Raw genomic sequence first — 22,197 nt, 5'->3', positions numbered from 1 at the left:
AGGGTTTGAGGCGGTCGGAGAGTTGCATATTCGGAACTCGCGGCGAGATGCGGTGACGTCATTGTGACGTGGCAGAAGCCGCCGCGGATGGGAAAAGCTTGCCGGCTCCGACCTAGGCGAATTTGGGCGAGTTGGGCGCGAGATCAGGGAGAAGCGTCCAAAATGGCAGCTTTTCGTTCGTGTTTTGCCGTCGACATAGGTATTTAAACCACGCCAATGTGTTGGACATGGACGGAAAGACGTGGTAAGGTGGCTGTGCGATGAACTGCGCGGCGAACCGGGCTTGAGGCGATGGAGCCGTGAATGAACCGTCGCCCCCGTCGTGAATCCTACATCCAAATTCTACAAAGTGAATCCTAGAAACAAATGTGTTTTTACGGCAATCTGCAACCAGGAACGCAATTTACGATTACCTACAGGCTTTTACAATTATTTTGATGGGTTGCTGTGCTGCGTAGATGCAAGATAAACGCACTTGATAAAATTCAAACTAAAACAGATGATAGAAGAAAAGAAATATACATGAATGGCGCAGACTAACAACTGTGTAATTTCTTTCTCATCTTTCTTCTTCCACACCGTATTTTGACAAACAAATTGGCCGTTAGTTGTTTATACAGCAGGAGAACATGCTAGAACATTGCGACATTGTCACCTACTGTAGATAAGCAATTTAGCCAGTGCAGTATGACTGCTAGCCTAGGGTCTTTAACGTGCACCACGTAGTAGTGATACACGACCGCATGCCGGTACGATGCTCATCAACATCAAAAAGGGCAGGGGTGGGGGTGAATCCACGATCCTGGGTTCTGCAGCGCGAGCTTTCGCTCCACGTGCACCCTATTCTGAAAAAAAAAATGTGGCTGTGTGGCGGTGTGGGGGGAGAAAGATGAGAAAGAAATTACACAGTTGTTAGTCTGCGCCATTCCTGTATGTTGTTTTTCGTCTATACTCTGTTTTAGTTTACATCTTTATCAAGAGCGTTTTTCTTGCATCTACGTGGCGCAGCAAACCATCACATGCAATGTCTAGTCAACTAGCCCACATCCAAGCAATGTTTGTATAATTAGCATCCCTGCTGTTACCTATTCTTATTTGTCATTTACGATTTAAATAAAAAAAATAGGGCTGTATGTATGTTGATACTGCCTAAAACTTGGTCTGCCTCAACGGGGAAGATTCTCCCAGCTGTAGATGAGAAATTTAGCCATGCAGTGCCGTACAACCGCTAGCCTGGGGTCTTTAACGTCCATCCCGCAGTAGTGTTACACGACTGCACGCCGGTACGATGCTCATCAACATCGAAACAGGCAGGGGTGGGGATTGAACCCAGCATCTTGAGTTCTGCAACGGACCTTTCGCTCGACGTGCTCCGAGCTGGTGTGCGCTAGCCCAGCCGGCCACCGATCCCCCGATTTAAATAAAATAAAAACCCTTCACTGCGGAGCGTAGGGAAAAATCGGAGCTACGCTGGGGAACTCGCCGCCGCCGGGGGGGTCGAAAATGTAAGAGGGGGAGTGGGAAACTCGCCGGGGCGGAGCCCAAAGGAGCTCCTCCCCTCCCTCGTGACGTGGCATCGGAGAGATTCCCGCCGGAGGCGAGCTTAGCCCCCTAGGTCACCAATCGCGTCTGTTGTGCACCGCCGTTTTCGGAAGCCTGATAATTGATGAGGTAGAGCGCCAGATGTCTCAAGCTGCCAGTCAAGGCGTCTTAGGACCATCCACTCCAGAACCTTGCCGAGACAGCAGGTGAGGGAGATAGGCCTGTAGGAGCTGATGTCACCGGTTGGCTTCCCTGGTTTATGAACGGGAACTACTTCAGATGTGAGCCATGCGCGTGGCAGAACTGCCGAGCGCCAGATGTCATTGAGATATTCCAAAAGGCCCGGAAGGGCCGTTGCATCTAAATTGCGCAAGGCCTGAAAGGTGATCCCATCTGGCCCTGGAGCGGTGCGTTTGCGAGCAGAGCGGCGAAGAGCATGTTGGAGTTCCTTCAGCGTAAAGTCCACGTCGTTCGCGGTCAATGTTGTTGGTAAAGTGATAGTAGTGGTGCTATGCGCGGTATAGCCTTGGGGTGAGACAGGGACAGAGGTGAATTCATCGGCAAGGAATTCTACTGCTTGAGCCACAGTGATGTTCTGGGCGATGACAAGACCAAGAACGGGTGACCGTGGAACAGCGTGCCCGGCAAGGGCACGGGCCATGCGCCACGCTTGTTTTCCTCCACCAGGGGAGTGAAGCGACTCGCAACGCTGCCGCCATTGTCTCCTTTGTAATCGTTTGGTGTGCTTCCGGAATGCTCTGTCTATCTTTCGATATCGCTGAATGTCCTCTTGCTTTGATGTTTTAAGTGCTCGGCGCTGTGCCTGGCGTCGCGAGGCACGTAACTTGAGGTACTTTAGGTCAGGGTTTGGCCGATATATGGGAATGATCACGGTTCTGGTCGCTTTGGATAATGCATTGGAGATGGCTGTGGTGTAATCCAAATTGCCTAGAGACATTATTTCGGCAAACAACACGCGGTAAGCATCCCAGTTAGTCACTTTGCAAGTCTTGTGCGTGGTGGGGCCTCCTTCTAGTGAAGTAATTTTGATTGGTAGGTGGTCACTGCCCCAGCTATCAGGTTCCGCTGACCATAAGGCTCGTACTGGGGACGTAGTGAAGCTAAGGTCTAGTGCACTTCCCTCCACGCCAGGTCGTACGAAGGTGGCCACTCCGTCGTTCAAGCATTGAAGACCAAGGGCAGTTGCGGCATCCTCAAGCAGTCGCCCGCGAGGTGTTGTTTTCTTATCCCCCCAGGTCTCGTTGTGGGCGTTAAAATCCCCAAGAAACAGGGTAGCTGGTGCGCATCGTGAGAGAATTGCACGCAATGAGGAGGGGTCCCACTGAACGTTAGGTCTAATGTAGACTGAGATGACAGTGACGTCTGAGTTCCCTTTTTTGATTGTGACAGCGACATATTCGGCGATGTTGTCGCAGAAGTCCGACAGGTCCACTTGTAATTGAGGTAGATCTCGGTGTACGTACAAGGATGCCTTTGGAGGATCTGTTGATGTGAGAGTCGTCCGAGGCGTACTATTGTAGATAACATAGGGCGACAGACGAATCGATTGTGGTTGGCAGTTTGTCTCCTGGAGGGCTAGTACTTCAATTTGGTGCTTTTGTAAATATTGCCGTAAGTCGTCTATCCGATTTCGTAGTCCATTAACATTCCACTGAAGAATCTGAGGTATTAAACAGCGTCTTGCGCAGCGAGGAAGATGATTTTGCGTCGATTGCAGTCCGGCCTTATTAAGGCGAGACTACCTAGACCAGGAGCTGGCAAGTGGCAGGAGCATGTCGATTACTGTAACCAGTGCCTGAGCGAATGGAAAATTTAGAGACGTGAGAAAGGTACGTAGCTGTATGGCTAACGTACAAATCGCACTTCCGAAGCTTTGAGGCTTAAGTGTTGCATTAGGTATTGGTTTAGGATCACCAGGTGGCTCACTGTGCTTTCGGGTTGGCCGGGTCAGACCTCTTGAAGGGCCTTTTTTGGCGGTAGCTGCTGAAGCACTAGATGGCTGAGTGCTTGGTCCAGACTGTACTGGGGGAGCTGCTGAGGCGTCTGGAGCAGTTTTGCCTGTCAAGTTTTCCAAAGGAGGGAAGTTATCCTCGCTCTGGAGTGGAATGCATGATTGCTTATCTTCTTTTGAGCCTTGTGATCGTTTTCGAGGTGTCCAGTGTCTTCCAGTTCCACACGCCTCTTGGTCGTTTTCGATAGCAGATTTAGCGGAAGTGTAGTTCACATTTTTCGAGCTTTTGTAGTTGCTGATTTGTCTTTCTACTTTGTAGATGGCACAGACTTTTGATGTCGCATCATGGCGCTTCTTACAGTTGGCACATTTAGGCTGCTCCGCTGCACACTCATTTACTCCGTGGTCGCCGCCACAGCGACTGCAGCGCTGCGCCTTAAGACAGGTGCTTGCAATGTGGCCGAAGCGATTGCACTTCGGACACTGCCTTGGCTTTTCAAGGTAGGGAAGAACTTTGTAACGTGTATGCCCGGCAGTGACATATTCAGGTGAGGATTTTGTTGCGAAGACCAGTTTGACAATTTCTGACTTTCCAAGTCTTCTCACCTGGATTACTGAAGCTTTTTCTCGCATGGCTGCCAAGAGATCAGCGTCCTCGATGTCTGCAGATACTCCTCGAATAATACCCACAGATGCCGATGGTGGAGGAGGTTCGTAAGTTTGAACTTGAACTGTTCCCAGGTTCTTCAGTTGCAGGAGTGCTTTTGTGGATTCTACATTTCTAGCATCGATGGCCAGAAGATTCAATCGGTAGTTGGGCCGAATCTGGATGACACCGTCTGGGGCCAGACTGTCCAGCTTTTGTTTTAGTACCAGAGGGTTCATGTTGGTGATGATCGTGGTTGGGTCGTTAGGCTTAACAATGACTGTGAGATTATAACCCGGCTGAGTTATGATTGTGTCCTCACTTGACTTTGAGCCGTGACGTCTCTTCTTCGACGTTTGGGTTTGCCACCCAGCTTCGTCCTCGAAGTCATCCATGACGCTATCATGAGAGTCTTCAGGCTTGTGATGTGGTTCGGCAGATCCAGATTCATCCTGGTTAGGCTGTGGTGGATTCGGGAGGCTCATATTACGTGGCCCCCGTTGGGCGGAGTCGTAGCTCCTAATTGGGTGTGGACAGGAGACGTCTTCTTGAAAAACCAGGGAAATATTCGGTCAATAAACCAGGAAATAACCATAAAATAACGTAGTCTTCCTAGAGCGACAAATTCGATCGTCCTGGCTGGAGCGTCGTCGTCGTCGTTCCCGTGCTGCCCGAAACATTCTGTACTGTGTAACGGTTTCATATTGATAAGAAATAAACATCGTAGATCTACAGTTGGTTCTAAAGAACTTGATGAGCGTACCATCAACGCGGTATACTTACGTACGTTTCCAAGGGGACGCACCCAGCGACTCTTTTTCACAGCTGCACAGGCCGCAAACAAATAACGGTGACAGACTATGTCTCCTATACTTCCCAACTAATGGCCAAACTTTCAACATACACGGCTCTAATTTTCTTACATCCGATCCAAAAATGCCCATGAGCGGAGCGATCAAGAGGTGTCGCCCTCTAACATGCTTCGCGGTGCCTGTTTCAACAATCGGCGTGCAGCGTCTCCGTCTACGCGACATAAAGGGAGCAACCGGAGCGACTTGTCAAACAGATCAGCCTACAATCTAGGCGGTAACACGACATAGGAGGTAGGGCGCAGTAGAACCTGAACATGCACCACAGAGCTTCGCTTTTTGAGTGCTGCCGCCAGCTTGGCCATCACTTCAAGCACGGATCACGAACTCGCTCGACGGGTCGACGCGCCCACAAGCCTCAGCATGGGATGGTATACGATCTACGAAGATCCCCCACACACCGCGGGCAACTTGGCACGTATTGTTATAACTCAGAAAATAAACCAAAGACTGATCCCATTCCGGTCTATATGTTAGTTCTTAAAAACTGACAACCACCACAAACCCAAAAGGAACAACGCCATATGTTGGCTAGATAGCGACGAAACTGTCGAACTTGTGTGACTTCAACCTACAACTTCCAGTCGAAACAACCGAAATTTCGACCAAAAAGTTTCGGAATCTTCCCAAACAGTTCGAAACCGAACCTCCGGAGTTTCGCGCATAGTATTTGCTCTAAAGCGCATAGCTTATTTATTGACTCTAGTGTAGGCCTGAAATGATAACCCCGGCAGTAACAAAACGAAGCAGAGATGGGCGTGGACAACATAAAAGTTCCAGCGGAACCCCGCGACGGAGTCCAGTTAGGCAACTCCCACTTTATACACGCACGTTTACGTAAACATACAGAAGGACTCCAGGACTTCGCCGATGAGAGAGAAGTACCGGCTCTCGGTTCCACCTCAGCGCATCTCTCCGAGACCATGGTCGCTTAATAGCCGCCGTTAATCACTACTGATGGGCATCAATGCCGCACCTGTAGCAAAATGACCCGAGCGCGAAACACATTTTTAATCTTCGCCTCGTCGGATTTGTTTGTTTGTTTTTCCCCCCGCGAGGTCCTCCGGCTAGTCCGTCTAATGAGGTCGTGCGGTCGTAAAAGCCTCTCATCCTTTCCGGGGGCTGTTTTCGAAGTACGATATCCGACGTCTGTTGTCATTCACCGGATGAACGTCGACCGACGAGCGACATTCATCGTGAGTACGGTGAAGTCTTCGACTGGTGGATTTAGTCAAGACCACCTAAAAAAACAAGGTCTGTCCACCCCCGCCCATCTCCCTAAACGCCATCAATCCAAGCAGCGCAGCGTGGACCTTGCGTCAGCACCGCCGTCAAGCAGGTCTTGCAGCGTCTCGCATCGAGTGCGACGCAAACACACGGCGTCACCGAGACGGACGCGTCTACCGAGCTTCGGCCTCTTTGCCACTTGAGGCGGGTCGGGAATTCCCTAGCCATGACGTTGGCGGCAAGGTCGAACCATAGGGAGCGCTGAGCTTCTCTTTTTTTCGCACACCTCCATGTTTACCCATCTCAAGGCTCGCGTATACACTGGCTTCGTTTCGTCACCCGCGTCGATCAAGCGCCGTATACAAACTGGGGAGGAGTGCTGAGTTAGCGTTCGGCGGGGTCTCGTGTGCGGCGCATCACCGATAGAGCGCGAGCTCTTGCCGTAGGCTGACGCGGCGTTTGGTTACGTGTACCGCGAGCTCGGCGCCCGAAACACAGACGAATAGTTCGTGTCGCTGTTGTCCTCCTGGGTTTGGTTCACAACTTAGCCGCTAGGGGCGTGACGGTTGGATCTCTTCCCCAATACCGCCCGTGCATGGAAAAAATGGCCCCGAAGTGGTAACGAATTCCGTCGCGGAAGGTGGCCTGTCATGCTGTCGGATGTCGCGATCCTAGCGTTTGGTCCTGGAAGTTATAGACAAAAATTGCACGAGCTTGATCATACTGACAATAGATGGGAAGCACAGAATGCGTACCGCACAAACGACACGCCGTGTGTAATCTGCGCTCGCTTCTTTTTTTCATTGCTTACACAGATGTTAGCTAAAGCGAAAAGCGAACGAGGGCGCAGCACGCGCAACGTTATATGGCTCTTGCGCAATGCGTGTCGTTTTTTTTTTTTTTCGTGTTGTATTTTCTTTACATCTTGCCATTTATAACGGTGGATGTGTTAAAGTGAAGGTCAATTACGTTGTCCGGTGTTATTATTGGTACGTACAATATAATTATTTGTGTCCTGTTTAATGCAGCAGTGTTCACCCTTTCCTTAGCCACCGATCAGCCGGCTGGCAGTATTCTCATAAAAATTAATTAATTAGTTATTAATTAATGAGGCGAGCGGTCAGATGATATGACGTCACTTCGCTCTCGCTAGTACGTTTTCCGCCAGCGCAATGCTTCCAGACTAGCTGTGCTACGCAGCTTGGCAGTCGTAGTGCTTGATTGCAGTCGCACTGACCCAGGTTCGAGCCCCTCCGGGCTTCTTTCTTGCGTTTTTTTTTTTCTTGTAGTTAAAGTTTTATTTTTGTATCCTTTTTTTTTTTTTCATTCGTGCAACGCTTCCGACGTGTCGCTCGTTTATGTCGCTCGTTTATGACGCTCGTTTATGACGCTCGTTAATGACGCTCGTTAATGATGATTTTCTCGGCGGTCACACTGCGCATACCATCATACAAAAGACAGTCGGCAAACGCGAGTCACCGGAATATCCGTGGTTCGAATGCTGCGTGCCAAGTTTCTTCCTGGAACTCGTTGCCATGCGGCATTCGCAGCACTGATCTCGCGGTGACTCGCGTTGTGATCTGTACGCAGACTGTCTTTTTTTTTTTTAGCAGTGTGACCCCGCGGCTTAAGCTTCTGTGGATTGTCCAGCTGCAGAGTGACCTGCAGCAGAGCAGGCGTCTGCCACAATGGCCTCCGCTGCTGTCACCACCAGGATCGCGGCAGGTAACAACAGGTGGCACTTTTATCGTGTCGTCGGGCGGAAACCGAGGAACGGCAGATGCAGGAGGACGCGGTAAAAACACCCGTCGGACACGCCTTCCAGGCACCATGATTGCGAACGTCTCCACGGAAAAGAAACCATTTCTTAAAGAATCTTCAAGTTGGAATTGTCGCGTCATATTGGGTTCAGGGCTACCTGGTAAAGCAACTTGGGCTAAATTGCAGAGTGTACCGGATGGAGCGTTGGCCCTTTGAAAGGACCGAAACAAGCCGTGCAACTCGCCACCGCCTTGTCTCTGCTCGCGTGAAATAACAATTGGGGTTGTGTGGATATTTAGACAGCGTGTAGTTGATAAGCCATTTCAAACTTGCGACGAGTCACTCGCTGTGGATGAGCAATTTAGCCAAGCCCGTACAAATGCAAACTTGGCAAAATGACGCTCACGCGCACGGTGCACGTGCTTGCACACATGGGGCACCAGTCGCAGCGCCATGCTGGAAATTGATACAATTCATATACAATCGATACAATTCACTGCAGAGGCGCGCTCGTAGGCGGTGCATTTGTTATCTGAAAGTAGGTGAATACGAACTCACCTATGTCAAAAACAAAATCTTCAAGTGTTTTCCTCCTATGATAACACAACCAGCTAACTAAGCATTTCTTTTTTCTTTTTTTTTTCTGGATCCTCTAAGAGTATTATGATTTATTGTGGCACTTAAAGGGGCGGTGCAACGATTTTATGATTAGAAGAATTTGCATCTCGTCATTTTTACGTTGTTTATCGTGTCCCGGAGGATAGGGAAAACACCTCCTTCATTAAAAATGTCGCGATTCCGCTGCATAATCGCAAAGCAAAAGTCGAGCTTTTTCCCCCACCTGCAGCCCGAAGTGGCAGCCGAAGGAACTACGGTGAAAAGATTACGTGACCTCGCTCGGCTCTAAGCTGCAGCTTAACGCCCGCTAATGTCAGCAGAGAGAGGGAAAGGAAGCGTCCTCCGAGAGAGCACACGGGAAGCTACACGGCACTCCGAATGACGTCACTAGGAGGGGGAGCAGGTGTGACCCTGAAGGCTGGGAGTGAGTTGAGGGGTGCCCGAAATGCCAATATTTATCGTTTTTTTACGCAACAACTAGGACACGCAGGCGAAATCGGTTTTCGGTTCTTTAGTCCAGAAGTGTCAGAGGTCAACTTTCAGAAATCTTTGACCGAAGTCCGGAAATCGTTGCACCCCCCTTTAAATTGCTGCAGAGAAGGGGATGGAATTGATTGCCAAGCATGTTTTGGTTATCTGAAACTCCAATGCATTTTGTAAGAGTCGATTTGTGTCTCGCTTTAACAACACTTCAGAGATTACTCGTGAAAACCACAAAAAAAAATCAGCTATCGGTTTCTACAGCGTAACTAAAACTGGTGTCATTTTCAAGAGTGGGCCTTCTGCAGATTCAAACGCGTATACTACTTATTTTACTCAACACAATAGTAACCCCTATATAAAATAAGTCGGGCGTCACCCCCTTGGCAACTGAAAGACCTCCCTGCAGTTCCCATTCTGTCAGTGGGTCTAACGACTCCCTCTTCCGTCTCGTCCTTTTCTGCAGTCTTCGACGCGTGCCTGCGCGACCCGTGCTCCGAGGACCCCTACGCCGGCACCTGCATGCAGAACTTGGTGATGTACTTCCACAACCGGCACAACCACGCCTGTCAAGAGTTCACGTACACCGGGTGCGGCCGAAACTTCAACATCTTCGTGACGAGAGAAGAATGCCATCGAGTATGCGTAGGTGAGCGGCGGAACAACAAGTACTCATCGGAGAGTTACGATTGACCTCATGCGTGTAGGACGCGTTCGAACACCAAAGCCAAACGCCTGACGCCGACGTTCGGTAAAAATGGTAAAACAAACCGGAGCTCGACGTTCTGACGTCCCCTGGATCTCTCGTCTCCCCCTCTCCCTCAGTTTCTCGGCACATATGGGGCATATTCACCGATGTTGCTGCGAAAGACCGACGACCAGTTCGCGCTTTCCATTTTTTCCTCGATTCTTCCCCTCCCCTCCTTCTTCCCTGTCCACCGTTGCCTGTTTGCGCCTCCCCCATGGTGAGGAGGATATTCTGCCTTGCAGAATCTCAAGTCTGGCCGTCGGCCTTTAACCGCGTGCTGACGGCAAGCTTCCACGGTGTTTTTTCAACGCGCATTCCACGCCATAAAGATTTGCCGGTCTGGGGAACTTATAAAGGCTCGTTCACACAGACCCGTTTTCTTACGTTACGTTAGGAAAAGTCACCGGGAAATCTGTGCTTCGTATTAAGCGTGACTACCAATTCAGGAGATAGCCTGGGGCACGCGACATTCTGAAGATGAATGTTTCGGTGACGACGAGCTAGGACGGTAAGTTACCGTGGCAACCAAGGACACAAGCACGGCCACTCGATTAGGACTTCCCTTTCAATTGGAGAAAAGCCTCTGTGTTTCGACCCAAAACATCAGACCGCCAGGACTCGTGACACAAGGCTCGTCGTAACGTAACGTAAGGAGTTGAGCTCGGTTCAACTTTTCACACAGCACCGTTTTCTTACGTTACCGTGTCTCGAATGTCGCGTGCCAGGCTATCGGCCTGAATTGGTAGCCACGCTTAATATGAAGCACAGATTTCCCGGTGACTTTTCCTAACGTAACGTAAGAAGACGGGTCTGTGTGAACGAGCTTTAAGTGTGACCTCGTTCTGAGCAGGCATAGTTAGGCATAGTGAACGTTTTACTCAGATATTGCGTCCAGTGAATACCCCCTACAAAAAGGAGTCTCGTGTTTTCAGTAAATACCGATAAACCCGTAAAGCCAACGTCACACTGCTCACACAAGAGACAGCCTGCAGGCAAACGGGAGTCACCGCAATATCCGTGGTTCGAATGCCGCATGCCAAGCGGCGGTTCATATTTAGCTATGGCGTTCTATTTTTTTTTTTAAATCGATTTAGCAGTTTTGGATGACGTTCAGCAAATTTTTGATTGGAACAGTATTTATATTTTCACAAATTAAAAAGTTAATAAAGATATTTTAGTTAATTATTCTATTTATCGCGGCAAAAAAGACAAGGACAAGAAGTATAGAAGACAAGCGCTAACTTTCAACTAGTTTTACTCAGGAAAGGCAAGCATATATACACACGACAGGCAAAGCAGCACCACATAAAAGTTGATTAATTTTTACCCGATCATTCAGAAACTGAAATTCATCACTATGAAGTACAATAGAAGTGTCGCTGACACATGGCGTCCTACTTGCCGTCCCACATGCGGTCCCGCCGATTGGTTGCCGCTTTGCGGTTCGTGAAAGCGGTTGGGAGAAATCGGTTCCGAAGCGGTTGGCAAAAACGCGCTCCAACCGCTCGATCCTAGCTGCTTTGCGGTTGAGAACGCGCGGATTCGCTTCGCGTTTGCGGATCCGCTTCCAGTGTGGACGCGCCAGTAGGGAGCTTTTGTAGATGGTGTCCGCTGTTCCGGCTACGTTCTCCGGAACCCGATATACGAGATCCGGGACTCTGCAGACAGGGCTAGCGTCGCGCATTCCCAGTAGTGGCGTCTTCGTTCTAGAGAGCGGAGGCGGGAAAACGGTGTACGAAAACTCCCTATTGGCAGCGTGCCAGATTCTTTCCTTACTTCAAGTGGGGAAGTGAACCGAACAAGCGAACGAACGGAGCGAAAGAGAACGGCGGGAACCGCAACGCGGCCTCACGAAACCAGTCCACTCCGAACCAAGCCAAACCAAACCAGCCGCTGGCGCAAACATGCGCTCCGATAGGAAACCGAAACCTAAAAACACTTTTTTTTTTGTTCTTTTTTAACACTAAAATGCTGCACCTTTCTTATGTCTTCCAAAAATGACTTGATTTAGTGGTTTTCTACGACGATGAAAGTCTCTAACTGGAACCGTATGCGTTTATTTTCACTAATCAGAAATTTAACTAGCTAGTACATCTTAATTATTTAGATAAATCGTAACTTTTTTATCCCTGACGTCCGCCGTGACTGGAAAGACGTTTGTTTTTGTTTCTTTCTTCTCAACCACCATTTATTAGCGATTTTTTTTTCGGTCATCGTTGAAACACCCGGTAGATATAAAAAGCCGTAGTGCTGAAATTTCTACGTCGCATCCTGAGGGCCAGCGCAAGTCATATTGGACACGAGTATTGTGTCCGGGTTCGGTTGGGGCTCACGTTCTGATCGAAGGCGAGTTTCAGCCGAAGCACTCGTCTATCGGAGGTTAACTTGAAGAAAACAGAGCACGGGTATGGAGTTCGCCAACCTCTAGGGAACATGCACCAGTAGGTAGAAAACGTCCCGGTAGCGATCAGAAAAGAAAACAAGTTAGGGGTCTGGTTACCGGAGTAAAAAAAAAAGTGGCGTCCATCTCGGACCGTTTAGTGCGGGCTGCGTTCCGAGTCAACACAAAATGAAGCTGTAGACAATTTTAATGCGAGAGCATTAACTGTCTCATGGAGCGAGCTGACGTCATCAGTTAGAAGCGCGAAAACGGCACCTCGTTTCCTTCGGTTCCTTTGTCTGGCGCGCGTCGACGGGGTTCCCATTAGCCGCTGCGATCGTCAGTTTCCACGACCGCTCACCCCATGTCGCTGCGTGTCCACCAGCGCGCCGTTAACACGGAGCGTCCAAGGTCACCTTGCCCAGGGGAGCACGCGCGCTGACCGGCGACGAAAAGTACGCAGCAGCAGTGTTGCCAACCGTAGGGTAATTACCCTACTTGTAGGGTATTTTAGGCATTTTTGGTACATTGTAGGGTTGTAGGGCCGTCCGGCCATTTCCCTGCCAAAAGTAGGGTATTTTCAGACGTTGCTTCGTCAACGGCAAACATAATACAAAAAAGTAAAAAAAAGCTGATGTGCAAGCTTTGCACAACTTTACAACCCGTGTGCTCCACACCGCGACATCATGCAAAACGAAAGTATCCAAGTTAGAAGACGCGCTAACAGAATGCACCACACGCCAAGTTGGAGCAGAGTTGTAGTGAAGTCCCTCGATGTTTTTTCTGGAGAGTTTTGGAAAGCTGGAGCAGGTGGGAGGAGGTGGAGTTGCGCATATGGAGTTTGGAGCCAGAGGAGGTATCTTCCCAGTGGAAATGTTGCCGCCAATTTTTTTCTGATGACTCTGGTCCATCCGGCGGCCCTTGTTACACCTGCGAAACACGTGGCATCGCGGGCGGAACCCGGCCGAGCCCACCAGAACCGGCAGCCACCTGTTCAACAGGACTTTTCTACGCGCTGGCGTAAGGTGCGCATGCTGCAAATAACCATAGCGGGAACTACCACTCGTACTGGGCGCTTTTTTTTTTTTTTTTATGGCGCATTGCAATTAACTCTCCTTACCACGCATATAGAGCGCTGATCTCGGATGATCGACGAGTTCGGAAGCCGATTTCGAAGCTCCCGCGGAGCTTCCCGGCACTTTGTGGAGTCGGTAGGCAGTTTGAAGACTGTCTACCGACTGCGCAAGTAGTTGGGACTGGAGGCGTTCACTTGAGTGGACGACATTTTAGCGAACAAAGTCGATTTCCTATCCTCCCTCGGTGTAATAGCCTAGTTTGTCGACATAGTACCTTAATTTGACGAATCCCTAGGCGGTTCACCGAAAATATAAACTAATATACCGTTCCTATTAGCTTCCTTTTGTAATGAGCCGCCTTGTCTGTCGCCGCGAGTGCTAGTCCTACGTAGCCCAGTTCTTAATTTGATGACAAATCAGCCAAACATGTTGGTTGGGGATGTCTGTGCGCTCGAAGCAACACTGTTGTGCTGATGCTACACAGCACGCATGCAAGCATGACGTTCTAGAATAACCCAGGTATGCGCGTGCATGCGTTCCCTGTCGCTTTGTACTGTATTAATACTAAGCTATATCAGCGTAATCCATGCAACAGCATTATTTGAACAAAGATTTGCCTCGTAGGGCAGAATGTAGGGTAATAAGAAATATTCGTAGAATAACGTAGGGTTTTCTGGACGCTGGCGTGGGGTATTTTCAAAAAATAGGTTGGCAACACTGCGCAGCAGACGAAAAAGGCAGCGGACGAGCGGCTTGCATGCTTTCGCATTCACAATTCATAAGAAGTGCTTAGGTGTACCTCAATCTCTTTTCCCATGAGTATATTTTTCTCCAATGACAGCTATAATATATGCGCTTGAGATGCAATTTATCAGAGGTGTGTGCTGCTGTTGGTAACTTTCGCTCCGGTGACGCAAAAAGAGCAGCCGAATGCGTTCGTTTAACGGTCGCCTTCGGCCGTTGGGCGGGACCGTTGAACGAACGAACCCCTTCGGTCCGATCCCGGTCGCATCCGGCATGCCTTCGGCCGTCGTGAAGGCGACCGTCGAACGGTCGCCTTTGACTGTCGTGAAACCGCTGTTGTTCAACGGTCTCGCAGGAGGTTGCAAAAAAGTTCCGCAATACGGCATGAAAAAGACCTGGAAAGCCAACAAGGCACTTGGCTCACAATCTCAACGTGGTGAATTCAAATCCTGCCGGGGTACTGAAATCGTTTTATATGGCCATTACAGCAAAACGTTAAAGGACTCGTGGAAATCTGCTTATAAAACACATTGTGTGTTAAGATAAGGCAACCCCTTAGGTGAAACACGGCGACAGCTGAGGAGTGACATCGGAGACTCCAAAGTGTCATTTCGGAGCAGGTGGCGGACACGTAGCCAGGCGGTAGGGGACCTGAGCAATTGGACGCAAGACATCACGAGCCAGTGTCAACGACTGAACTTGAGACAAACAAGCGCGCTGTGCCAGCGTGCAGACATTGCCTTCTTTGCTTTAGCTCACTTCTTCACAAACTTTCTTTTACGGCAGATTTTTCACGTACCGGGGTCCCTCCCGAAAGGCGCCGCACCGAGAGAAACTTCGGTAATAAATACTTCGACACAGCATTGTTTGAGTTAAAAAGGGTATTTTTGTAGTAACGTACGATTTAAACAAGAAAAGGAATGTTGATGACCATGCGGCGGTACTTATGTTTGAGCTTAGAGGGCGCCATATCTGCAGCGACGTGGGGACGGCAACACCCGACGTCGCGCTACCACGGTGACTGACAAGCAGGGACCAAATATAGTTTTCCCACGGCCGTTGCTTTCAAGAGCGAGTGCGTCAGCTCACAAAGTAACTCCCACCGCGCAAAAGCGTGGTTTCGTTTCACAGCATGGCGGCATGGCTGGTATCCGACACGCTAGCGTCGGAGCGTCCGCACACGCCCGCGTCTATCGTTGAAAAAATTAAAAAAAGATGCGAGATGAGACCGTACGGGACGACGAGAGCGCGAAACGCGAGACGGCAGGAAAAACGATGCAAGACTGGATGGACGACTGATGCAGAATACTTTGTGTCGGGCGGCCGCTTCCGCCACATAACACACGCATGTTCAAATACGATATTCAGTTTAGTTTCGGTTTTAAAACGCGACCGAAATAGGTTTTTTGTCGCAGGCTTGGCGCAGATTACCCATATTTTGGCAAAATGAAGCAGGATGTAGCAGGGTTAGCCCCCTTGGCGCAGTTTGGCGCAGCAATCACATCACTACAAAAGAGAACTCGGGCCGAAGATGTTCCGAGACCTGAAAGTTTTCGAGCCATGGAGCCTTAACTTTTCCATCAAGACTCGCTATAAACAAGAAATTTCAAGAATTTTCTTTTTTTGGCAATTTGGTATGCGACAAGCATAGTTCCACAAAGAAAGTATTTGTGAGAACGAATGTCATGTGAACAGGGAATTCGAAGTCCAGTTTACTGATTTTCAGGAATACTCAAACGTCATCCACATTTTTCAGAATTAATTGGAGGCAGAGCTCGGCCAAGTTCAAGAGATTTGTCAGATAAAGTTGCTGGTCAGCTTATCCCCAGGCAATATGCATACATCCACAGTGAACAAAGTCGTTGTATTTTACGCTCGCATCTCTTAATTGAAGTTTTCAGATCTACGAAATCACACAGCGGCCTTTGATCGAAGTGTTTGCTATAGCACACATACTTTTTCATGATGAAGACAGTGAAGCTGGGTCTTGCGGATGACAGATGAGCACCTCTAATACCCGTGCCACACGGGCGACCGAATGCCATTTACAACGAATGACGTTTGAATGATCGGCGAATCAGCTCGCAATCTGTCGCGCGCGAAATGCGCTACGCCCGGAGTGTCGCGCGCTGATTGGCCGTCCGCTCAAATGTAATTCGTTGTAAATGGCATTTGAGTTGCCCGTGTGGCACGGGTATAAAATGTCGTACGGCTCTCATCTTGGCAAGCAGTATCAGAACACCCAAAATATTTCTTAGTGGGACTTTAGCAATCTTATGGTATGTATGTGTGTCAAAATAACATCTTTGCATACCACTTTGACCTGGCGTTTTCTTGTATATTTCTTTTTACGTGTTAATCTACTCCCCTCCCCTTCCCCATTTTGTTTGTCTGGCCCGCTCCGTCTTCTCTTCTATTTGCGGCTATTTGACCTTTTGCAGGAAAAGGTTGCCGACCCTTGGACCAACAAACAAGTGCAGTGACTACAGCACAATTTCGAGCATTTAGCGTGTCTGTCGGAGTTTCGGTATCTCACTGATGGAAGCGGCAGGGCAGGGCTTGTAAAAGCCAGTGTTGGTTGGGAACACAAAGATCCATAGGCATAGACTACGGGGGGGGGGGGGGGGGGGGGGCATCGGAACTCGTGCCCCCCCTGGTGAGATTGTGGGGGCATGATTTTTACCAAGACGCTGTTTACGTGGATTAGTGCTTCAGAAGCACAGGGGCCTGCGTTCTACCCCACAACTTCGCAGCTGGCACAAGCATTTTGTTTTTGAGTTTTGTGCTCGCCGGCGCATGTGCCGTGGTACCGGCGAGGAACACACGGCTACGCTTGCACGGTGATTGGCATTGACACAGAGCGACGGACACCTGGCGATATACATACGCTGTAAAATGTACCCCCTACAATAAGCTACTGATAATTGCCGGTGTAAAAAAAATTGCGTAGAATACACCCCCCCCCCCCCCCCCCCTTTACCGGGAAAGTGGAGTCTACGCCGCTGCAAAGATCACACTTTTTAGAAAATAGGCTTCAATGAATGCTGCTTACTGAATGCTGCAAAAGACGCAACTGCTCGAAACCGAAACCAAAACCGAAACCTCCGTCGGGTTTCGGTTTCGGTTTCGAGCAGTTGCGTCTTTTGGCTTTATAAAAAAAATATGCTACTCTGTTGCAAAATATTAATTGGGTAGTCCTCCGACACCATAATGAAGCGCCTGGCACAAAACGAAAAAAAAATTTTGGGGGGTGTCAGTGTCCCTTTAAGGTTGAAATGTCTGCTCAAGTAATGTACATATATATATATATATATATATATATATATATATATATATATATATATATATATATATATATATGGGTGATTTCATCTCAAATCGTGCAGGTAAAAAGGGTCGAATTTTTAATTTCGATGAAAAAAATATATGTTATGGCGTCGTCTCTAAAAACGCAGTAGCCACAAACCGGAAGTTCTTCGGATTTTTTGTTCTCGACTTACGAATTTTAAAAGAGGCCGCGGCGGAAAGCAGTGTTTTTCACATGCGTCGTGGGTCGGATGTTTCGCTCAACCTCCCGCCGTGGATTTTCAGTCCACATTATATTAACTTTTTTCAAGCACTCTGTGAACAGATTTAAAAGGCTCTAATACAATAACATAATGTTAGGCTTTTTGATTTTTTTCTGTAAAAATGTCAAAAACGCCCCCTCGGTCAATTGTTGACGAACTTTGACAATTAATTATTGGCGATGTACTTGGGTTACATTAATATTTGTAATGTCCACGGATAGCCCAAAACACTCTCTTTATATATATTATAAAATGACTCGGTTGTATAAAATCTCCTTTGCGGGACGTTTACGTTAATATTATGCGAAAACCAAAAAGTACCATTTTTGAAATCGATTTTCTCAAAACCCATTTTTTATTTTTTTTTAACTTTTTGTTGAAATGTAGATATGATAGTTGTCTACACGAAAAACAAGTTGAGAAAGTGTGTATTTTGTTTTGTATGTTCTATATTTAAGCGTCAATATCGTACAAAAACGTGTTCTTACAACTCAAAATGGACTTGCGAATTGCGCGCCTTCACAAACGGTAAAATATTTTTTGCGCTTTTTCAACGTTCCCACATAAAAATGAAATACAGTAGTTCCGCCCTGTTCTATTTATTGATTATTTAAATTTTAATGTAGGCGGCAAGCTACATTGGAGGCCTTCAAAAGAGAGCAAACCTTCTAATCAGACCAGCAGGCGTCGTAAATTCTTAATGTGTAGAAATCGGCTGACGTCGTATTGATTCGGGGCCTTCATTGGCCTATATGAACGTCCGGCCCTTTCGGAACCAGCAGATGACCACTACCTTTCGCGCTCGTTGTGTTAGATAGGACGGCCCGCGACAGTAAAGCGAGCAGCGCACCCTGTGTCACGAGGAGTGAAATGGGACGAATGTGTCGTTGACGCGGTGAACATCTCTCTCCGCGGAGATCTGATAGCACCGAAGGGTTATCTATTTTGGAATCAGCAAAGCCCGGAGACTGACATTAAAAACGAGCGCTTTGGTAAATATACTGGTGTTTATTCTGCCCGGAGACTAGTTGGGTCGAAGTCAGCCTCCTTGTCAACTATAGCCGTTTGTGAAGAGTGGCCTTCTCCCGAGATGAAAAGTTAGCGCCGGCTGACGTGTTCTTTTGAAAAAGGGAAGGGGAAAGCGAAAGTTTGGGTAACTGCAGTAACTACCTCGAAAGTTCCTCTCCCGATATGAGGCTCGAGGCATGTTACGTCTCGGTTACCTTCTCGCGCCCCATCGCTGCTCGAATCTATTCTTCACTTTGTTCCGCACAGCCGTCGTGGATGTGCGTAATAGAGTGAAGAACAAATTTGAGCATCATATGGACACCGTCATCCTGCCAGGCTTCAGTGCTGTTCAGTGTCGGTCAGTTAATTTTTTTTTTTTTTTTTTGTGTGTGTGTGTTTTTTCGCCCCGCTGAACTTTGTTTCTCGGGAGCGGTTTTGCTGAACTTTTCTTTTTTTTTTTATGTTTTATGACTTTGTTAGCATTGTTTAGTTGGGTTTATTTCGTCATGGCGTAGCGGCCTGACGGTGCTGAAGAGAGCGTGTTCGCACGCATCCGGTTGTGTCCCGTTTACAGGGGCGGATCCAGAGGATCCCCCAAGGGGGGGCCCCAGCATAAAAAGAAAGAGGGGGAGGGGGGGGGGAGGGAACACTTGCTGCACACCACATTGTGTGTTGGATCTTTGTCTAAACACACGTATAAATAGTAGAGAGAGGTCTTTCCTTTTCAGCGACACGAAGTGTCGCATTTCAAAACACGATTGCAATATCTCCCGCTTCGAAGCAAGGGATAACGGAATCTTGATTTAAAGGAGCTGTGCAACACTTTCAGTGCTTTGCTTAGATAATTTGGGAGTAGGTGTCGCGACCTTTCGGAAGTAAAGAACAAAAAAACCGCTTTTGCCTGCATGTCCTAGTTTTTATTTTAAAAATAGACAAAGATTGAGGCTTTCGGCACCTCTCAACTACGTCACCATCTTCCCGAGTCACGTGCGCTGTGACGTCAATGGGGGTCGCGCGGAATGCCGCTGAAGCTGTCTCCCTAGAGCCATCGGCGAGCGCGTGACCACGTGCTGGCGCATCGCGAATAATATGGTGAAAGGAGGAAAGGTCTCATCCGGGTCCGGCCATCTCCGTCCGGCTCTGACCGGTGGCAAGCGATAGGTCCACGCCCGGTGTAAAGTAGAGAAAGGCGACGACACGCAGGGATAAAAGAACAAAAGAACAAGAAATTTAATAAGAAGCGATAAAAAGCCGCGCATGGCTGCGCACGAAAAACTCAACCAAACGCAACACGCGTTACACCCACAACACACTGACGAAACTTCGGGCGGCAGGCCCCGAAGAACAAAACAGCATTCAATTCCCGATACAACGCGAAACAACTCGCCGCTCGCGGCACAAATGCAGCCTGGAACAACGTTCACCTACGCATAGAAAACGAAGGCTCCGAGGAAGGAAAAGCTCCACTGGTGAACCCAAAGTCCAGGGGAAAGTTCAACCGTGGTTCAAACGAAGTCCGAAGACTCACCGACGTCTTGGGTCCGACCGACGACGAAGGCTTGACGTTTCCGGCGTGGTGGACTGGGTGCTCGGCAGTCGACGCAACGCAGCCCCGCACACACACTCACTCCCCGAAAAGGGAAAAACCGAAGCCCGTACGACTCACGGGAACAAACGACGGGAGGAACGACCAGCCAACCTGACCGGCCCTTCCAGGGGTCCGCCCTTCTCCCGCCACCTACCTACGTTTACATGGATGCGACAGCAGCGCATCGGATCCAGTTAGCGAATCGGATCCACTTGAACCACTACGTTTACATGGATTCGGATCGACCAGCAGCGGCACCTGTTGTCGAAGGTCACAACGCAAACCTCGTGACCTTCAGATTGTTTCCGAGGTGTCCGGTTTGCCTAGCGGCAGGCAAAGCAAAGCTCCCGTAATCCCTCGCTAGAGCACTTGATCCGATCCGCTAGCGTATACATGGAGAGTCTCGATTCGGATTGACCATCTCAAACCACCCCGTCCCAGCGGATCGGATCGGATCCAATCCGATCCGCTGGGACGGGGTGGTTTGAGATGGTCAATCCGAATCGAGACTCTCCATGTATACGCTAGCGGATCGAATCGAGTGCTCGAGCGAGGGATTACGGGAGCTTTGCTTCGCCTGCCGCTAGGCAAACCGGACACCTCGAAAACAATCTGAAGGTCACGAGATTTGCGTTGTGATCCTTCGACACGAGGTGCCGCTGCTGGTCGATCCGAATCCATGTAAACTTAGTGGTTGAAGTGGATCCGATTCGCTAACTGGATCCGATCCGCTGCTGTCGCATCCATGTAAACGTAGCCCATGTAAACGTAGCCGAGATCGAGGTCGGGGGAAATTATTTCCCACTCGCACCAAGCTACCCAAGCAAAATATAAAAATAAAAACTCCCGGCGACTGGCCTTGACAGAAACGGATGTCTACAATTTCTCCCTTTCAGGAAGGAGGCAATGAGCTGCCCAGCGGCCTTGTCCTAGCGGCAGAGACGCGGGCACCTCCAAAGATAATCCGATAAGTGGAAGCGGGAATTGACAGGGATGGATTCGAAAGAGTTCCATATTATAAATAAAGCAACAAACAAATACTGAAATTCGTGACAGAAGGTCGCTCTCAATTCTCAAAAGCCCATTGTCAAATGGAAACAGGCTCGTTGCTTTTCTTTTTTTCTACTCCGCGTTGTCACGAGGGTGTAGGTGCGCCGGTGCGCTCTGACGCTCAGGGCCTCAGCTTATCACTTTAATTAACTGGCAAGTCACAGGAAACGACATTTCGAATTGCCGGTACTCGGATGCAAACGTTCTGAATCCTTCAAAGTTTCGAGCCAGGTTCTGGCCTGCGCAGTCCGCGCAGCATCGCGGGCCGCAGGGGGGGGGATGATATCTCTCGGGGGGGGGGGGGGGGGGCCCGGGCTCCCTGGGACCCCCCCCCCCCCCCCCCCCCCTGGATCCGCCAGTGCCCGTTTAGGGAATGCCCGGAGGAGTTGGTTTTTGTTCTTGCCATGTGCGGCTGAGGTTTTTCGTCTTTATTAAATCTGTTTCTTTGGCTTACCTTTACGTGTCGTCGACTTCTTTGTCTGACTCTCCACCAGGCGTGGACCTATCGCCTTGCCACCGCTCGAACCTAAATCTTTTTTTTTTTTTTTTTTAACACAATTTTTGTTAAGATGGGGGTTGGATAATTTTATTATTATTTATTTTTGTTCCCTACCCCTCTCCGCGACGGGCGGCGGAGAAAAGCTCACCGGAGAAAAGCTCACCCGAGAAAAGCTCACCCGAGAAAAGCTCACCGGAGATAAGCTCACCGGAGAAAAGCTCACCGCAAAACCGGCAGAAGCGGAGAAAAGCTCACCGATTTTTTCTTTTTGACTCAGCGGATTCTGCGCCAAACTTTGCCATTTAACATAATTCGCATTCATCACTTCATTAAAAATATGTCCACTTTTTTGTAATACTCTTGAAGTTCATTGGGCATATTTACTAATTCATCAGAATTTAGTAATCACCCATTCTCTAT

The 22,197-nt window shown here is 48.9% G+C and overlaps 3 protein-coding genes across 4 annotated transcripts in view; 1 reads left to right on the top strand and 2 right to left on the bottom strand.

Annotated features, from left to right (window-relative positions):
- LOC8038371 (mediator of DNA damage checkpoint protein 1) overlaps nucleotides 1-22,197 on the bottom strand; it is a 434,922-nt gene that overhangs the window by 362,563 nt on the left and 50,162 nt on the right. The gene's annotated exons all lie outside the window — the stretch shown is intronic.
- Nucleotides 1-22,197, top strand: part of LOC121047411 (carboxypeptidase inhibitor SmCI) — a 75,120-nt gene that overhangs the window by 47,923 nt on the left and 5,000 nt on the right. Inside the window, exon 2 of one of the 2 annotated variants that reach the window (XR_006076674.1) lies at nucleotides 9,582-9,667. Coding sequence is in view for 1 of the 2 variants with exons in the window: in XM_040502621.2 (XP_040358555.2) it covers nucleotides 9,582-9,764 (183 nt within the window). In the remaining variant the exon portion in view is untranslated. Of the gene's footprint in view, nucleotides 1-9,581; nucleotides 9,765-22,197 lie in introns of those variants that run through there. The other variant, XM_040502621.2, reaches the window with a different exon arrangement.
- On the bottom strand, nucleotides 3,178-4,770 carry LOC121833402. Its single transcript, XM_042286647.1, has one exon. It carries the CDS (start codon nucleotides 4,643-4,645, stop codon nucleotides 3,302-3,304), a length of 1,344 nt encoding a protein of 447 aa, XP_042142581.1. The 5' UTR covers nucleotides 4,646-4,770; the 3' UTR covers nucleotides 3,178-3,301.

Source organism: Ixodes scapularis, unplaced genomic scaffold (assembly GCF_016920785.2).
Source record: "Ixodes scapularis isolate PalLabHiFi unplaced genomic scaffold, ASM1692078v2 PGA_scaffold8__174_contigs__length_109621045, whole genome shotgun sequence".
Lineage (NCBI taxonomy): Eukaryota > Metazoa > Arthropoda > Arachnida > Ixodida > Ixodidae > Ixodes > Ixodes scapularis.
Note: the sequence above shows the minus strand (reverse complement) of the source record. Positions and strands in the feature narration are given on the sequence as shown.

Bases quoted from the DNA above. Each gene is read 5' to 3' on its own strand.
- LOC121833402 (XM_042286647.1), bottom strand. From the start codon at position 4,645: ATGAGCCTCCCGAATCCACCACAGCCTAACCAGGATGAATCTGGATCT.